The sequence below is a fragment of the Drosophila willistoni genome, chromosome 3R (genome assembly GCF_018902025.1).
Source record: "Drosophila willistoni isolate 14030-0811.24 chromosome 3R, UCI_dwil_1.1, whole genome shotgun sequence".
In the NCBI taxonomy this organism is placed as follows: domain Eukaryota; kingdom Metazoa; phylum Arthropoda; class Insecta; order Diptera; family Drosophilidae; genus Drosophila; species Drosophila willistoni.
Window position 1 is genome coordinate 6,693,706 of NC_061086.1, and position 16,015 is coordinate 6,709,720.

Below are 16,015 nucleotides of genomic sequence, written 5' to 3' on the forward strand. Positions count from 1 at the left end.
GAAAAATTGTTGTACGAAAATTCGGTTGATCTGTTTTCAGGATCATATCGTTAAAGAAAGGCAAATACACAAATCTCGCAACATAGAATCCAATTAATTAGACAAGAAGTCATCTAAAATTCTACATTTTTACCTCATGCAACCAGGAATTCAGCTCAGTAGTCCAGGAAAAATAATACTTTAAAGTTATTAAGTGAAATATAACATACGATAAAAGACCACGACTGAATATAGACATTAAATCTTGTAGCTTTTACGACTTCACCTTACTTTTACGATTTATTTTATTCAGTTTATAATTAAGGCAGAAAAGAACTACTACCGGTTTTATCCCCATTAAGTCGATATCCAAAATCAATAATTGCAAACTCAATTTGTGGTAACATTGTTTTATTTTTTCTCCGAACAATGCATTCTTATAGAAACAAGTTATTTGTAGCATATTCTATTAGGCTAGTATTCCATTTGTTCTGGGGGCAGGACTATATTACAGCCTAGAAGACCACGTCCAGTCCAGGTTTTTGGTATTAGAGTTAAGTCCAACATTTGCTCGCCACGCTTCACTTTCAGATGGACATTCTGGTTTTGCATATTTCGTACAATTTCACCAATTTGACTGAGATCATTTTTGAAATTGTTGCCATTAATGGAGCCAAAACGAAGAATTTTATCGCCAACACGAATACCCTGAAGTGAATGAAGGAAGAGGATTTATTGAATTAGCCTTAGGTAATAAATCCTTTATTTACCGCTTCTTCTGCTGGTGAATGAGGGCTGACTAGATTCACCATAACTATGACACGTGTGTTGATTTCCTGTTGAGCAGAACCACCAGTCGTTCGATCACCGTCAAGATCTAAGGCAGAGGCACGATTCACCAACTCTGGATCTGTGTTGGCAATTTCACTATGATATTGATTGAGCAGGCTTTGGATTTGATTCATTAGTTCTTTGTGATCATTTTGTAGGCAAATTATTGTCTGACGAGCCTGTCGGACCTGATAGATGTCGATGTCATTGCGTGGAAAGCCCTCAGGATCCACCAGAGGTCCATTCATTCCCACATTGTCGTTCTGTTAAAAAAGATCATAATATATGTGTGTACATATGTATGTATGTATTTAGGAGTAACTAACTCACAGTGGCTAATATTTGTCCATTTCTAGAGATTTGTGCTTCCAGCTGCTTCTTAGCATCTATAAGGCGTTCTATGCGTTGCTTTGTAGTCACTTCGGTGGCCATGACTTGCTTTTATTGTAACTTATAATCCTGATTCAAGTCAATTCTATATAAGGATATGTATATGTACATATATATATATTTCTCTGTAGAGACTACGTCGAGTTCTATATGATTCTTATAGAGTTGTGCTGAAAATTGATAGGCGTAGCTGAAATCAAACTTTTAAGAAGGCCTTGCTATTTTGAGTTTAAATAAAATACATATATTTTCGAAATATTTGTTTTTATAAATATGCCGTAAATGTAGTGTTGTCGGGTTTTGCATCAATTTTGGCAACTAGTGGCGGCAAGTTTGGTCAATTGATATCGATATTTTTCTTCAACTGTGTTGAATATCAAAAAAGTGTTTCTTCATTTCTCATTATGAAAAATCTTTAGCAACACTCATTTGTTTTTCAATCAAAATTGTGGACAACAATATAATAAATAATTAGTAAACAAATTCTATTAAATAGAATTAAATGTCCAGTGTTGAGCAGTTTTGTCGTTAATATTGTAGGAGCAACACATCTCCAGAATAGTGTTACCTTATCAGAATATTGACAATTTGACCAACAAAAATATAAATTTCGGAAAGAGAAAAGGAACAAATTTCTAACAGCGTAAACAAAAAATACTCAAAACTAATCTTTGCAACAGTCCGATAGAGATTAAAATATTAACTAAAATTGGTCGAAATAGAAAAGTACTTCAGAATAGTGCGATTGGGATTTTCGGAGATTCGTCGCCCTGTCAACGAATTAAAATGTGATCAAAGAGCAGTGGGCTTTATGCAATGCAATTCTAGTTCTAGGCCCACGAGAAGACGATTTAATATATAAAATACACTCTCACACACATTGTGAACGCGAGTGAGCGTGTGAGTGAGCGTGTGAAGCGAAGCGGGGGGGAGGACGACGTGGTAGAGAGCAGCGAAAGGGCTCTTGCTTCCAAATGACTGTTACTAACACACACATAATGGAGACACAAGTGAAGACTACACATTATCAGGGAAGGGCAGGAGGAGGCGGCGGTGGAGGTGGAGGTCAGCAGTTAGGATCTACCAAATCGCTGGAAATGGATTCAACGACAGATAATGATGAGATAACTGTTTTGCTGGCCAATAAGAATTTCCACTATGACACACCATCCCAGTTGGACGATGCATTTCTAGAGATGACCACAGATCCCGGTGCGGGAGAACTAAATGGTGGCGATAATGACGACGAGGAGGAGCAAGCACATGCTCAGGTCACCTGGTTGGATGACGATGAGATAGACACACTTGATCGGGTGACACTCGATATTGGTAATATGTTTTTCAATCGCGTCGATAGCCAGGATATTATCTATCAGCAGAAGAAGAAGAACATAAAAATGGTTGGCAAATACGTGATGGGCGATGTCCTGGGCGAGGGCTCCTACGGCAAGGTAAAAGAAGCCATGAACTCGGAAAATCTATGCCGTCTTGCAGTCAAGATATTAACAAAACGAAAATTGCGTCGCATTCCCAACGGAGAGCAGAATGTCACCCGAGAGATACACTTGCTCAAGCAGTTGAAGCACACAAATGTCGTTGGCTTAGTTGATGTCCTCTACAACGAAGAGAAGCAAAAGATGTACTTGGTCATGGAATATTGCGTGGGAGGCTTACAGGAGATGATTGACGATCAGCCAGATAAAAAGATGCCATTGTTCCAAGCGCATGGCTATTTTCAGCAGCTAATCGATGGCTTGGAGTACTTGCATGGTTGCCGTGTCATTCACAAGGACATCAAGCCCGGCAACCTGTTGTTAACCCTCGACCAAACACTGAAAATATCCGACTTCGGTGTAGCAGAGCAATTGGATCTATTTTCGCCAGACGACACCTGCACCACGGGTCAGGGTACACCTGCATTTCAGCCTCCCGAAATAGCCAACGGTCATGAGACTTTCGCCGGTTTCAAGGTCGACATATGGAGCAGTGGCGTTACCCTGTAAGTTTGCCCGTTTGTTTTCGTATGCAAAAAGGCTTAAGACTTAAATTATTATTGCATTTTCTTTTCAGATTCAATCTAGCCACCGGTTTATATCCTTTTGAAGGTGACAATATTTATCGATTGCTGGAGAATATTGGACGCGGCCAGTGGGTGGCTCCCGACTGGCTATATGAAATGGATGCTGAGTTGGCCAATCTTATATATGGCATGCTCCAAGCTGATCCCAGTGCACGTCTTTCCCTCCAGCAAATACGCCAAAATACGTGAGTATGGCAGAAAGGAATTGAATTTCAAAAGATTTCTAAATGTATTTGTTCGTTGTTTATAGATGGTTTGTGTCCGCACCGGCGGTTACCGGCCCACCGATACCCATTCCTCCTTTGAAGGGCGATAAATATCGACGTTCCACTGTAGTTCCCTATCTGGAAGCCTATCATTATGGCAGCGAGCATGATCAGGAAGATGTCTATTTCACTGAGCACGATGTGAATCGTAAGATAAATCTTTTGTTACTTTCCTGACCCCCCAAACACATTCAACATTCAATTGATCCGAATGACATCCGCTTTGCAGAGGAACTAGCCCGACAAGCTGCTGCTGCTGCTGCTGATATACGCGCCAAACAATCCGCAGCTGCCATGGCCGCCTGCCATTTGTATGAGCCGCCTACAACTAGTGCCGCTGCCGCCGCTGCTGCTGCTGAAGAAGGTCTGGCAATGGCTCTTTATCATAATGGACGGGGGGGATCCGAGGATCAGCAACAGCTGCCCACTACAACGACGATGACAACTGCAAAAAAGAAAGGATCGGGCTTTAAGCGACGGGCCAAAAAACTAACATCCTGCATCTCTGTGCGCAAGCTAAGCCATTGCCGTACGTCGTAGTTACTAAGACGTAATGAAAAACTAATTACTTTGTTAACAAATTGTGAGCCAACTTTTTGGGTTTTTTGTTTAATTGTTTATCTTTTTTTTTTTTTTGTTTGTTTGTTTGTTGTCCCGTACCCCGTACCCCGTATTATCCCCCCTATCCCCCTTATCCCATATACCTTATCGCCAAGTATTTATAAAGAGAGTAAAGAAAAGCAGAGAGACTTTAAGTTAGCCCAGCTAAGCGAAGGGCACGAGTTACCGATACACAAAACCGAAACAAAATGTAATGAAATGATGATAATGATATGTAGTTTATATACCCAAGTGACAATACTGTGTATTATATATATATAGAGAGAGAATGCAGGAGCCGATTGAGTCATCGAGGGAGGAGAAAAAGGTGGAGTTAATTAAGTCGTTCAAGAGAGATAGAAACATGTTCAAAAAGCAAATTGTTGTTGGCTTCGTTATATTCTAAACACACAAACAAACAAATGATGCAATTCCCAGTCGTCGAGCTAGACGAGTCAAACTGCTGGACAGTATTTGCAATGCAAAAGTTGAGATTTTTCTTTAATTTACAAACAAAAAAAAAAAAAAAGGAAAAAAGCGAAAAGAATCGAAGTATAAAAAAAATAGTAAAAAAATAAAACCCATTGATAATAAATTACAACTCAAATTATATATATTTTTTAACTGCATACATATTAAATTCACACAATCACACACACATACATACATACACAATCTGCTTAGGCTACCTAAATTACATTGTACAGAATCTATTCTAGTTCCACAATTTGTAATCTGGATGTTGGCTGTTGTCCAGCAGCTCCTCCAGTCACCTCTGGCCCAGTGGCATGGAACTCGTCCATAATGAACATCTGATGATAATGTGTACCCAATTTGGAGAGTTTCTTTTGCATTAAATTTCTCAATGTGTCCACATATTGCGGTGGAACTTTCACCAAATTTGTGTTTCGCCAATGCAAACCATTGTTGTCCATGTGAAAAAGTGCAGGTGAGGGTACATGATCCTTCAAATAGTTCCATATGCATTCACGTAGCAGCAGGGCAATCTACAAAGAAAGAGTAGTGCACGAAATTTATGTAAATCCGAGTGCAATTTGTGTCACATGATTTTTCTGATATTGAGTTAAGATAAACTTCGTTAACATTGGGAAACTAATTTAAAAAACAAATAGAATGTTGTCGACAGTCTTTCATTACAATTTAGTTTCATCGACCAAGCGTAATTATAGACTTAAGAAATCTATTATACTTAGAATTTTTAATACGACTTGCCTCCGCAGACTCAAAGTGATGAATGATCATGTGCAGATGGTTAAGTGGCGGCGGTATTAATTGACTTAAGGCCAACAGTTGCAGCAGTTTTTTGGTGCATAACATTAACTCATCATTGGAAGATGCGGGTTGATATTTATTGACTGCAATAAGAAACCAAATTTAACGAATCAAAAGAAATATAAAGAATGTCTACTACACGCAATTTACCATTCTTGCCACGCCAGTGATGCAAACAAGTGGCGCACAGCGCTCGCAGCAATACGGAGGAATAGCACAGAGCTGGTCTATGGGCCGCAATCATGCCCAATACAGCCCAAAGAACGGGCGATGTGATAAAGGCACGACGAATTTGCATATCTCGTTCCATTGTCACTTTGGTGAACTCCTCATCTGGAAAGGGCAGGCCATTGTACATTACATCAGTGGAGACCAGCTCGACCAATAGAAGTGAGACCAGTGAATAACCCTCCACATTGTTGGGTTTCTCCTGTAAATTAGAAAACGCAACAAAATTTATAACTTAAATTTTCCAAAAAAAAAATATCAAAACTTCCTACCAAATCCTCACAGCAGGCATTCAAAGCCTTGAGATATAGCGTTTGTTTTTCCGCATCGCAATTTTGATTCGTATTGGATAACATTGGTCGCAGACCACGTCCAATTACGCCCGAATGGAGTACCGAGCGATTTGAATTTGTTCCAGAACTGGTATGGAGATTCTGTATTATTAAAAGTTCATGCTCAGGTATTTTCAATTCATCTAATTCGTATTCCTGCAGCTGACCCAGTAGATGACCATGGTAAAAAAGTGCTCCTTCGATTATCTCACGCAGGCAAACAGTGCGAGCAATTTTCCGAGCCGAGCACTGACGCTGAAGCAGTTGATTTGATCTATTAGCAGCTGCAGTTCGTCGGATGACAGCTAAATAAATGAAAAGTGAGATATTTCCTTATGAAAATCATTTTCTAGAACTTACTTTGCTCTGTTAGGCCCACAAAGAAATATTTTACGCTAAGTACGGCCAGCTTAAGAACCATTGGAGTGCGTAATACATTTGAGCGTCCTCCAGCTTCCATATTATTTAATAGATCAACAATTAAATGAGCCAAACGCATGCGGGCCAAGTCCTCATCATCATCATCATCTTGCCGAGAATCATTGCTGGCTTCCATTTTGGCACGTTTATTTGATGAGGTTTTGCTCTTATTGTACATATCAGGCATTGTTTCCAGATTATTATTGGTGTTGTCCGATTGTTTCTGTCTAAATTTCTCGGCGCTACGTTCGGCAGCATCTCGGTTCATTCTTAGCACTAATTTATTAATGGTGCATTCAAAGATCTGTATAATCTTTGGTAGACATTCATTCAGGGCTCGCGTCAGCAACGGCGTTTTGATATGAGTTAGAAAATTCTTCTTATGAACTCTGGAAAAAGTTTAAAAAATTTATTTACACTGCCTTTAGATGGTGTAAAAATGATAATCTGTCTTACTTGGCCAAAAGATTTAGATTGGAGAAGGTATTGAAGGCTTCAGTGGGTGTGCCTGGCGGGACAGGCAGACGATTGTTGACCTGAACCTGCAGCGTAATATCCTCTAGAACCATTTTAAAACCGGGTGTTAAGCCGGGAAAGTTAATTATTCCACTTTGACCAGCCATCAATCGTATAAGAGCGCCAATTCCATTTGGATTATGGGCATATGACTTGCGTAGCAGCTCCGATATAGTCTGATAGTAAATATGAGGATGCTGGGAAGCTGTCGTAAAAGAATAAGAGATTTGCATTAATTCAGGGATTATTCAAATATTCTTTGGGATTACTTACAGACGACAAGCAGCAAACGAACTGCAGTCTGTTGTTCGATAAGATTTGTACTAAGGCAACTCTTCCAGAGCATGTATTTGGTCTCCTCGTAGGCTAGATCAGCGAGCAATGGGAAATTCCGCTGATTAAGCACCCATTGCTCTAGATCCTGCATGGATGTGTCCAAAAAATCCTGACACCACATATACCTTTCAGACATTCTGGCTGCCGTGAGCAACAATTTGGCGCCATGATGATTCAGACGGAGCACTGCATTATTGAGAGTCGGTTGCATATCAGCAAACATTTTATTGCTTAACCACAGTGGAGCCTTTAATAGAATCATTTCGCACATGTCATCCGTATCTATAAAAAAAACACTGAATTAAGTGCTTGTTGCGGAAAATAAAGAGTTAATACCCACATAGATCTACCAGGACATTGACTAAACTCTGTAAAATGGCATCCGAGTAGTTGGTGGTGATTAATAGAAATGGCACCACAGCCACATCGAGCGACTTTTTGGGAGCAAATCCATCCTTAAGCATTTCACGAAAAGCGGCACGTAATTGCTGCTCATGACACGATGTCATGTAGTCCAAAATGCCCGCCTCTGTGTCCAAGTGACAGCGGTAATCGTCTACGAAACGTTTGATTCCACATTGCAGGATTTGTACAATGATCTTGTAGGGAAAGCAGCCGCCTAAACGTGCCACTATCCAGTCAAATGTCATGGGAAATTGATGAAAGGCATTCAGCATTATCTCAACACAAGTCTCCTCCTCAGCATTGCTCAGTTTCCGGAAGCATCCGCTAATCAGTGTGAGGAGGCCATGCATGGCATTGCACTCCAACCAGTAGTTACACGACGCCGTAATGGTCATGCGACGCTGAGTATACTTATCGGATAATCTGGCCACCAGATCCAGACTCCAGTTGGCTATGAAAGGCGACCAGGCTGGTGGACCCTTCCATACCAGATTTTGCAGGGCCGTCTGTACCAAATTAAAACTTTCATATTCCGGGGCACGCATCTGTTGCTGCCGGTTCCCGCCTTGCTTGACCTGGGACACTGGCAGGCCAGTTTTGGCATCTATCATTTCGGGCAGGACATACAACTGGACACTGATCTCGGCCAGTAGGCTAAAATATTCGAATACTATATCCCGTGTGGCTGGAAGCTCCTCCAGGAAACTCAATCTGTACCAATGTTTAGGGAAGGGGATGAGATGTGAGATTGTTTTCCCATACAAATGAAAAGCATTACTTACGAGACTTTAATCAGAGAGGGATTCGTTAGGACATGGAAGGGATTATTCAGGCCATTGCCAACCGTGTCTATGAAATGCTTCAGCTGCTCCAAAAGATTTTGTCGCAACATTTGTGTACGTTTTTTCCCTCTTTTTTAAACAAATGCAATTTTATTCAACTCAATCGTGAAAACGTGAACGAGTCTCTCTCAATACTCAATCATACACTGTTCAAATAGGGTAGTCAATGTTCTGTCGATGTAAATTCAAGATTCATTCACAGTAAATGGATTTCCATATACCAAGGAGTTTACTCTTGGTCACCACATTTATCTAATGACTTATAATTATGTTGCATAATATAACAATAACGTTGAATATGAAACAAATAAAAAAATTGTTGATACTCAAAAATATTTTTCACAGTGCAGCTAAGCAACAGTTATCGATAGCTTATTAAAATTTTTCGATTACAGTGGGAAAGCACTGCACAAAATGCAGAGACGTATCAAAAGGGGGTAGCAACATTAACTAGCTAACTTCACCCAAGCTTTTTTTTGGCTCTGTTTACCATTTATATATTAAAAAACCAATCTGTTTTAATGTTAATGTACTTAAGATAGATAAATTGTATTTTTCATTTCCATTACTCCCTATGGTACTTGTACATTTATGTGTTTTTATTATTCGCCTGCCATTTAATGAATACTTTTTCTTATTTTCCATTTTTGTTCGATTAACGTGATTTGATTAACTTTCGCTGAATGGGGAATTACCTCAACACAATCATCCTTAAAGAAAGTGTGGCATATAGTCTCTGTCTCTTCGAGGAGGTGGCCCTTTCAGATGGCACCTGTTGATTATTGATCGGGGTTACGAGTTCTATTTGATCTTCTAAGCGTTCCTGACTTAAATTACACTGCTCCAAGTCTGCTCTCCCTTGCACGGCTTATTTCTATTTTCATTAGCTATCAGTGCTCAAGGTTCCAGTAAGATAAGATATCCTAGACGCCATTAATTACATCGTTCTGTGTTATTTTATAAAGTAATTTTTGTATTATATTATTTTGCATTCAGTAAGTCAGCTGTTTTGCTACTAGGGAATGCGAGCGAGATGCCGATAGCGCCAGATTATCGATTGCATGCGATTAGTTATCGATACATCGAGCACTGTTAACTCACAGTGCTGCTGTTGCCTCATTTAAAACAACGGAAATTCGAAAATAGGAAATTCAATATCAATCAAATTCATGCATAAATAATGCGAATGAGTCGCTATTGTTATTTTTAATGCATTTGTTATGCACATTTGCATTTGAATATTTGAAAATTTAACTAAAAACTTAAAGAAATAAATGAGTTAAATATTAAATACGGATGCGCTATCACCTTGTCATGGTAATTTCCTCAAAACAAATGCTGCAATTGTTTAAAGGGGTTGCTAATTAGTTAATGAAATCATTTAATATCAGTTAGCTGATTTGTTTAGTCATTTCATTGAATTTTATGTCAACCCGCTGACCTTGATATATTTTCACAAATGCTTGGCCATCTTCAAATTCAAATAAACTTGCGCAATTTCTAATACAAATACTACTCGTGCTGTGTTTTATGTGAGTACCAAACTGACCAAACTCATTATCATCATGAACATGATGATCAATCTGAGGCGTCATCATCATTATTATCTTCATCGTTGTCTTCACATGACAATCATTGATGGCTATTGACAAATGAATTTTATACTAAATTTTTATTTTGATTTAAGATGGGCGGGCAGCACGTTTTCGGTTCGGCTCGGAAAGTCCAGTTAGCGTGTTAATTTTAATGTTTTATTGTTTTCAATATATGTACATAATATGTATACTTGCAAGGTCCATAACGGGTTTAAAAACTTGAATCTATTTATTTTTATTATTCTTGCTTTGGTATTTGCTGTTACCTATGCATATCTTAAATATATTTATTTTTTTCGATTCTTTCGATTTTGTACTTTTTTTTTTAACACTTTCGATTGCATTTGAACTGCCATGTAAATGTGAGAATGATTTGCAAAATACAAAAATGGCGCTTGACTTAACCGTTATTTAATAATCATAACAACAATGGCTGCCTGCAATACTGCCACTAGTGGGCGCGCTAGATGAAGTTGCTGCAGCTGCGACTGCGACTTTAGCCGTTTCTGTTGCTTATTTCGAGGGCTATTGAGACTTTAGCCAAATGCCAAATCAACGCATCAATCATTGCAAGAAGATTGCACAATCGATTTGTGGTTTATTTTATACCCTATTAGAAAGAGCTTATTCATTTCATGCGGCTCTTTGTCATCTACTCATGATTATTAGGAAATTTAACGTGTAAATCAATATAAGTAAAACGGATCAGGCAAATATATATTATTCTCTGTCTTGGCAATATCGAATTCGTATAGCAGACACGTTTATTGGTTTGTTGTTCTAAGCGCCCTTTTGGGATTTGGTATATCAAATTTTCACAATCCAAATTAAACTCACATAAGGGGCAATACAAGGTAGTCCATGATTTCCCTTTTAATGTAATATTCATTAGCAGATTTAGATAGAATTTTTTTTTTTTGATTTTGTATTGCGCGTGTTCCCCTCTATCTATGGTCATTTCCCTTTATAAAAGACCTTGAACTGGACATACATACATCTAAATTGGCTTGTTTTTTTTTGTTTTTGTTTTGAATATTATAATTCGTTAAATAAGGTCACAAGAAGTAGTAACGTGTTTACAATAAGCCAACAAACAAAGGCGTCTCGGGTGGAAAAAATATTTTTAACGACAAAAACACCAAATCTCTTAAACTTGGCCTAATAACAATGGCCGGGCAAGCGAAAAACACCCACAAAAACTTGGCCAAACATGGTTAGGCCAGGCTAGTTGTCAGTCATCAGAGTTTGGGGCAAACGCACATCATCTCATCGCATCTCATCTTTATAGCATCATCACTTGACCACCACAATCGAAGGTTGGTCAATTAAAAAATACGCACGAACACAAAAAAAAAAACCATCTGTGCCATCTGTGCCATACAATTGCGTTTTGTTTTTTACTAAACCAAATGTCATTGTACTTCTACACACATCTCAATGATTACACATTTGCACCGGAAGAAGTGCGGCCATCGAAACCAACAACATACAAAATTCACAATATTTCCAACTGATTAATGACCAGTCAACTTGATGAAAGAATTGCAATCTTTCAACTTCAGCAAGAACATATTACAAATAAATACCACGAAAATGTAATGTATTACTCTTTATATTTTTTCAAACCAACAGCATAAAATAGGTAAAACTGAATTTTTTTAAGAAATTTTAATTTGATTTCCAAAAAATAAATTTCATTTTGATTTGAATTCCTTAAAAAAAAAATAAAACAGAACATATTTTTAAACTAAATGAAATGAAAACAAAAATTTAAAGAAATTGCATCTTAAGCTTAATGAATTTTTCAAAAATCTCTTAAAATTTAGTTGAATGGAGGGCAGCTGCCCTCCCCTGCTTGCATCAGAGACTTTTGCGATTAACAACAAAATAAAACCTAAGAATAAAGCTTAACCCTAGAAAGCCATTTGTTTTTTCTTTCATCGAACAGAGTTTCAACTATCCATCATTTCCAAAAAGTCCTCTATTCTAAAACAGAAATTTAGCAATACTTTTATCTTGTTTATTTAAAAGACTATGAAATTTTATTTTTATTTGTGTTTTTTACTTGCAATCCATGTCTAGTCTAACGAAGAGGTCAAAAAGACGCCTGGTCTCCATGCTGTTGTCCTGCAGATTGGTTGTCATGGGTTTCCAGCCTAAAGCGAATGCCATGCCTCCAGATGTGACGGCATATCGAGGTCATTGTGGATGACTAGGCAATTCAATCAATGTTTAATAACTCAAAAAACGATTTAGGAAACGATAACGGGTTAAAAGTTAACATATTTTGAATTTAAGCCAGTGTTTATAAAAATTGTCTCTTAATAAATTTTAACTCCAATAATTATCAACTATCGCGATGTTGCCATTTGTCTCGTTTAAATACCATTCAATTTTTATAAAAACATCTTTGATTTCGTCCAGGTGAGTATATAGCATATAAAGTTAATGGGACATTCAAACAATTTATAAATAATTATAATTGTCAGCTGGGTTTATAAACAAGAAAGCTATTAAACTGCTATTTTTAGACTCTTCTATGCCATTTTTCCACGGCCATTAAAAAGTTCTGTAAAGTTATTACCCTTTATTAGTGGTTTTATTTGTGAAATAAAAAAAACATAGTATCTTGAAATTGCCTATTATTACTGTTTCTCTTATGGACCGGATTTTATAAATATTAAAAAAAAATTAAAGTCTGTAGTCTCTTATTGAAGGTAATTGAACTAACTAAACGATTAATGTCTAATCATATGAATTGAATTTGAAATTATACAATTTAAGTGTGTTTCTTCTTAATTAAATTAAACTTATTTTTTAAAATTGTGGGATTACTGTCTCCAGACATTTGTCAAAATATTTGCTAAGTTAAATTCCATGGGAATTTTAAATGCAGTACAGAAAGTAGTAAAAAACCAATGGAATACCGCAGCTTTGCTAATAGAATCCAAAACTCTAAATGTTTACCTTATTATTTTCATTAATGGGGAAAAGTTCAACCTAACGAATGCGTCAAAGGTTCTGATATTTCAAATAGAAATTATTTAAACAATTTGAATTGCATAATGTTTAACGAATTTGTATATGGTATTGATTGTTGTTTTCAGTTTTATTTTGATTTACCCATATTTAGTTAGCGCGTGTGGTTTATTTTGATTTTTGCCGGTAGTTTTGGTTGGGTTCAGAATAAGGGCTTTAGCTAATTGCAAAAAAAAAAAAAAACAACAACTTGAGAATATTCATGAGAATATTATTAAATCATATTTGAATAACTTTACACACACTTACACCCTCACTTACACTCACACTTACATTTATAAATGGATTTTAAGTCATTTTTTTGTCACTCATAATCAGTAGAACGAACTTTGAACTAAAATAATATTTTTACACCTCGAATGGTGAGATTTTTAACAAGTACATTTGAAATAAAGTAGTTGCTGGCCCCAGATATGTCATTCAATGAAATCCGTAAGAGATTTTTGCATGTAAATGGGTGTAACTAACTAAGTTTGACATCACTATATATAATCACTAATTGGGGGTAACCAAACAAAAACTGTAAAATCAAAATATTGAATGGGCCCACAGAAGCTGGCCAAATGTATGTTTGAGGGGCGGGGGAGGAGATCATTAGTTAAATCACCTTACCCAAACACCTTCTTAAGCAAATATGCAAAAAAAAAAAAACAAAATCAATTTATACGTCGTCGAATTGCAATCAATTTGAAATGTGAACATATGTATATTAAGTATACGCCATGTGGTTGGGCTTGGCCATAGTTTATGATTGAGGAAGCTGCAACGAAGGCAATAAGACTACTGGCCATTGAGAATATGGCTAATGCAGAAAGTTGTGAATACGTTGACGTCTCTTAGACTAAATCTTCGTCTTCGTGTTCATCGTCTCCATCTCCGACACCATTTCGATGTCTGTTGAGTGCGGCAGCATTGTCTTTTGCTTGTATTTTATTTTTTTCACAAGTCCACGGCGCGTTTCCGTCGTTTATTGGTATCCGAAAACAAACAAAAGAAATGATCACCGAGTTGGCTGCTAAGCCAAGTCAGCATCGCCGCTCTTAATCATAAATATTTAAAAACCCAAAAGTCAAACTGGTTTTAGTACCATCTTTAAAATCGTCTTCTTCTCCTTTTTTTTCGAAATACATATTTAAACAAAACTAAAAACTTTGAAATTAAAATAATCATGCTAATCACATTAAATCGACTTCCATTTTACCCTCTAGTAAGTCTCACTACCTATCTAAATTATGGCTAAAAATATAAGTTACAATTTTCCAAAAGAAGAAAGAAATAGATTCAATTTGTCATAAAGAAATTTTCTAAATATTTTAAATCGTTTTTCAAAGTAAACTACTAAGTTAACCATGAAATAAATATGCTTTATCGCTTTACCATTTTCTTTTTCATTAAATTGTATTTTCTTTTGACTCGTCGTAGAATTCTTTTATGAAACGATACAACCAAACAAATAGATCATTTTTTAAATTTGAAGTTATTCAAACTTTTTTTCATCAGATTGAAAAACAAAATTTAAAAATATAATAAAAAATTGTCTAACTTATCGGTATTCAATTTCGATTCTATTTCAAAGATTTCAAAGAATCTCAAAATCTAATTTGTTTATAATTTTTGTCAAGTATGTTTATTGCTTCACTGAGTAGATTTTAAAATCACAGTTAAAGCACAATTTTCCAGATATATGATTCTGGTGACATATTTTCTCCATTTTATTAGTTTTCTTTTTCTTCTTGGCGAATTTCTTTGTAATGAAGTTTTTCTTGACCCATGAAAAGTTTGACTTTTGTATAAATATATACAAATATATATATATAAAAGTAAATATACTTTTCTCCTCTTTTTGTTGATTATAAACAAATGATATATAATTTTATTTATTGACCCTGAATCGTCAAACAAAAGTTTGAAATCAATCACAAAAATCTCGAAATCAAATAAATGATACATAAATGTAGAATCGGCGTAATAATCAACAGTTTATTATTATATATAATAACAGTGGATAAATCTAATGCTTTGAAAAAAGGAATAACCATACCAATTATATAGCTTTCGCTTCTATAGCTTATCTTATAGAATATTTGTATTTATTTGCTGAATTGGGATAAAAAAAAGTTAATCTAAGATAAGGTTAAGGTTTTTTAATTCATTGGCTTTGCCCTGTCGTTTTTTTCTTGATCATACTTTTTTTCAAGTTCAAGCTTATATACCTCGTACTCACTGGCTGTCTGCAGGGTATAGAAAGTCTGCATAGAAATCGCATTCGTTTGGCTTGTCTTCATTGGCCTAGAGGAGGGGCTACCTTTTTTTTTTTAGGATTTTTGCTTAATGTTGTCTATTAAATTAATGTTTTCCTTTGCATTTTGCACAATTCTCTTATTTTTATCATATTGCGCAATTTCAATGTTTGTTAGAGTTCAACTGACGTTTTTTTTATCTGTATCTGTGACTTAGAACTTTGTCCCATGCAATCATCTGGCTGCTAATGCCAATTTCAATTGGCAACAAAAAAAACAAAAATTCTTTGCCGCCCCCAAAGTAGTAAAAATGTATAATAATTAGCATTGCACTTTGATGTTATGTGTGAGAAAACAGAAAAAAGCACACCACACTCTCACATACAAAAAAAAGCAAAAATCCCACCAAGATAAACCGAAAACGAAATCAAAATCCAAAGGGCTGAAAAAAAAACTCAGTCGCTGTCGACGTCAGCAGCAGCATCCTTGCGCAAACGCACAGTCAGCAGCAGTGACTGAGTGAGAGCTAACACACACACACACACACATACAGAGACAAAAGCTGGACAACCTGTTGCTGCGGCTTCTGCTGCTGCTACGAAGCTGCGCTCAGAATATTATGG

At 36.5% G+C, this 16,015-nt stretch overlaps 3 protein-coding genes across 3 annotated transcripts; 1 reads left to right on the forward strand and 2 right to left on the reverse strand.

The window, feature by feature from the left end:
- Positions 1-373: 373 nt before the first annotated feature.
- On the reverse strand, positions 374-1,582 carry LOC6651085 (26S proteasome non-ATPase regulatory subunit 9). Its single transcript, XM_002073067.4, has 3 exons — positions 1,141-1,582; positions 750-1,073; positions 374-687 (listed from the first exon to the last, which is right to left on the reverse strand). The coding sequence occupies exons 1-3, from the start codon at positions 1,240-1,242 to the stop codon at positions 454-456; spliced, it is 660 nt and encodes a 219-aa protein (XP_002073103.1). The 5' UTR covers positions 1,243-1,582; the 3' UTR covers positions 374-453.
- A 75-nt stretch (positions 1,583-1,657) lies between these two features.
- Positions 1,658-4,159, forward strand: LOC6651086 (serine/threonine-protein kinase STK11). The gene is made up of 4 exons (XM_002073068.4): positions 1,658-3,199; positions 3,271-3,465; positions 3,531-3,694; positions 3,776-4,159. Exons 1-4 carry the CDS (start codon positions 2,175-2,177, stop codon positions 4,084-4,086), a joined length of 1,695 nt encoding a protein of 564 aa, XP_002073104.2. The 5' UTR covers positions 1,658-2,174; the 3' UTR covers positions 4,087-4,159.
- A 582-nt stretch (positions 4,160-4,741) lies between these two features.
- LOC6651087 (integrator complex subunit 5) lies at positions 4,742-8,702 on the reverse strand. The gene is made up of 9 exons (XM_002073069.4): positions 8,459-8,702; positions 7,612-8,387; positions 7,209-7,553; positions 6,876-7,140; positions 6,360-6,808; positions 5,940-6,304; positions 5,590-5,869; positions 5,380-5,522; positions 4,742-5,153 (listed from the first exon to the last, which is right to left on the reverse strand). The coding sequence occupies exons 1-9, from the start codon at positions 8,566-8,568 to the stop codon at positions 4,857-4,859; spliced, it is 3,030 nt and encodes a 1,009-aa protein (XP_002073105.1). The 5' UTR covers positions 8,569-8,702; the 3' UTR covers positions 4,742-4,856.
- Positions 8,703-16,015: the final 7,313 nt, after the last annotated feature.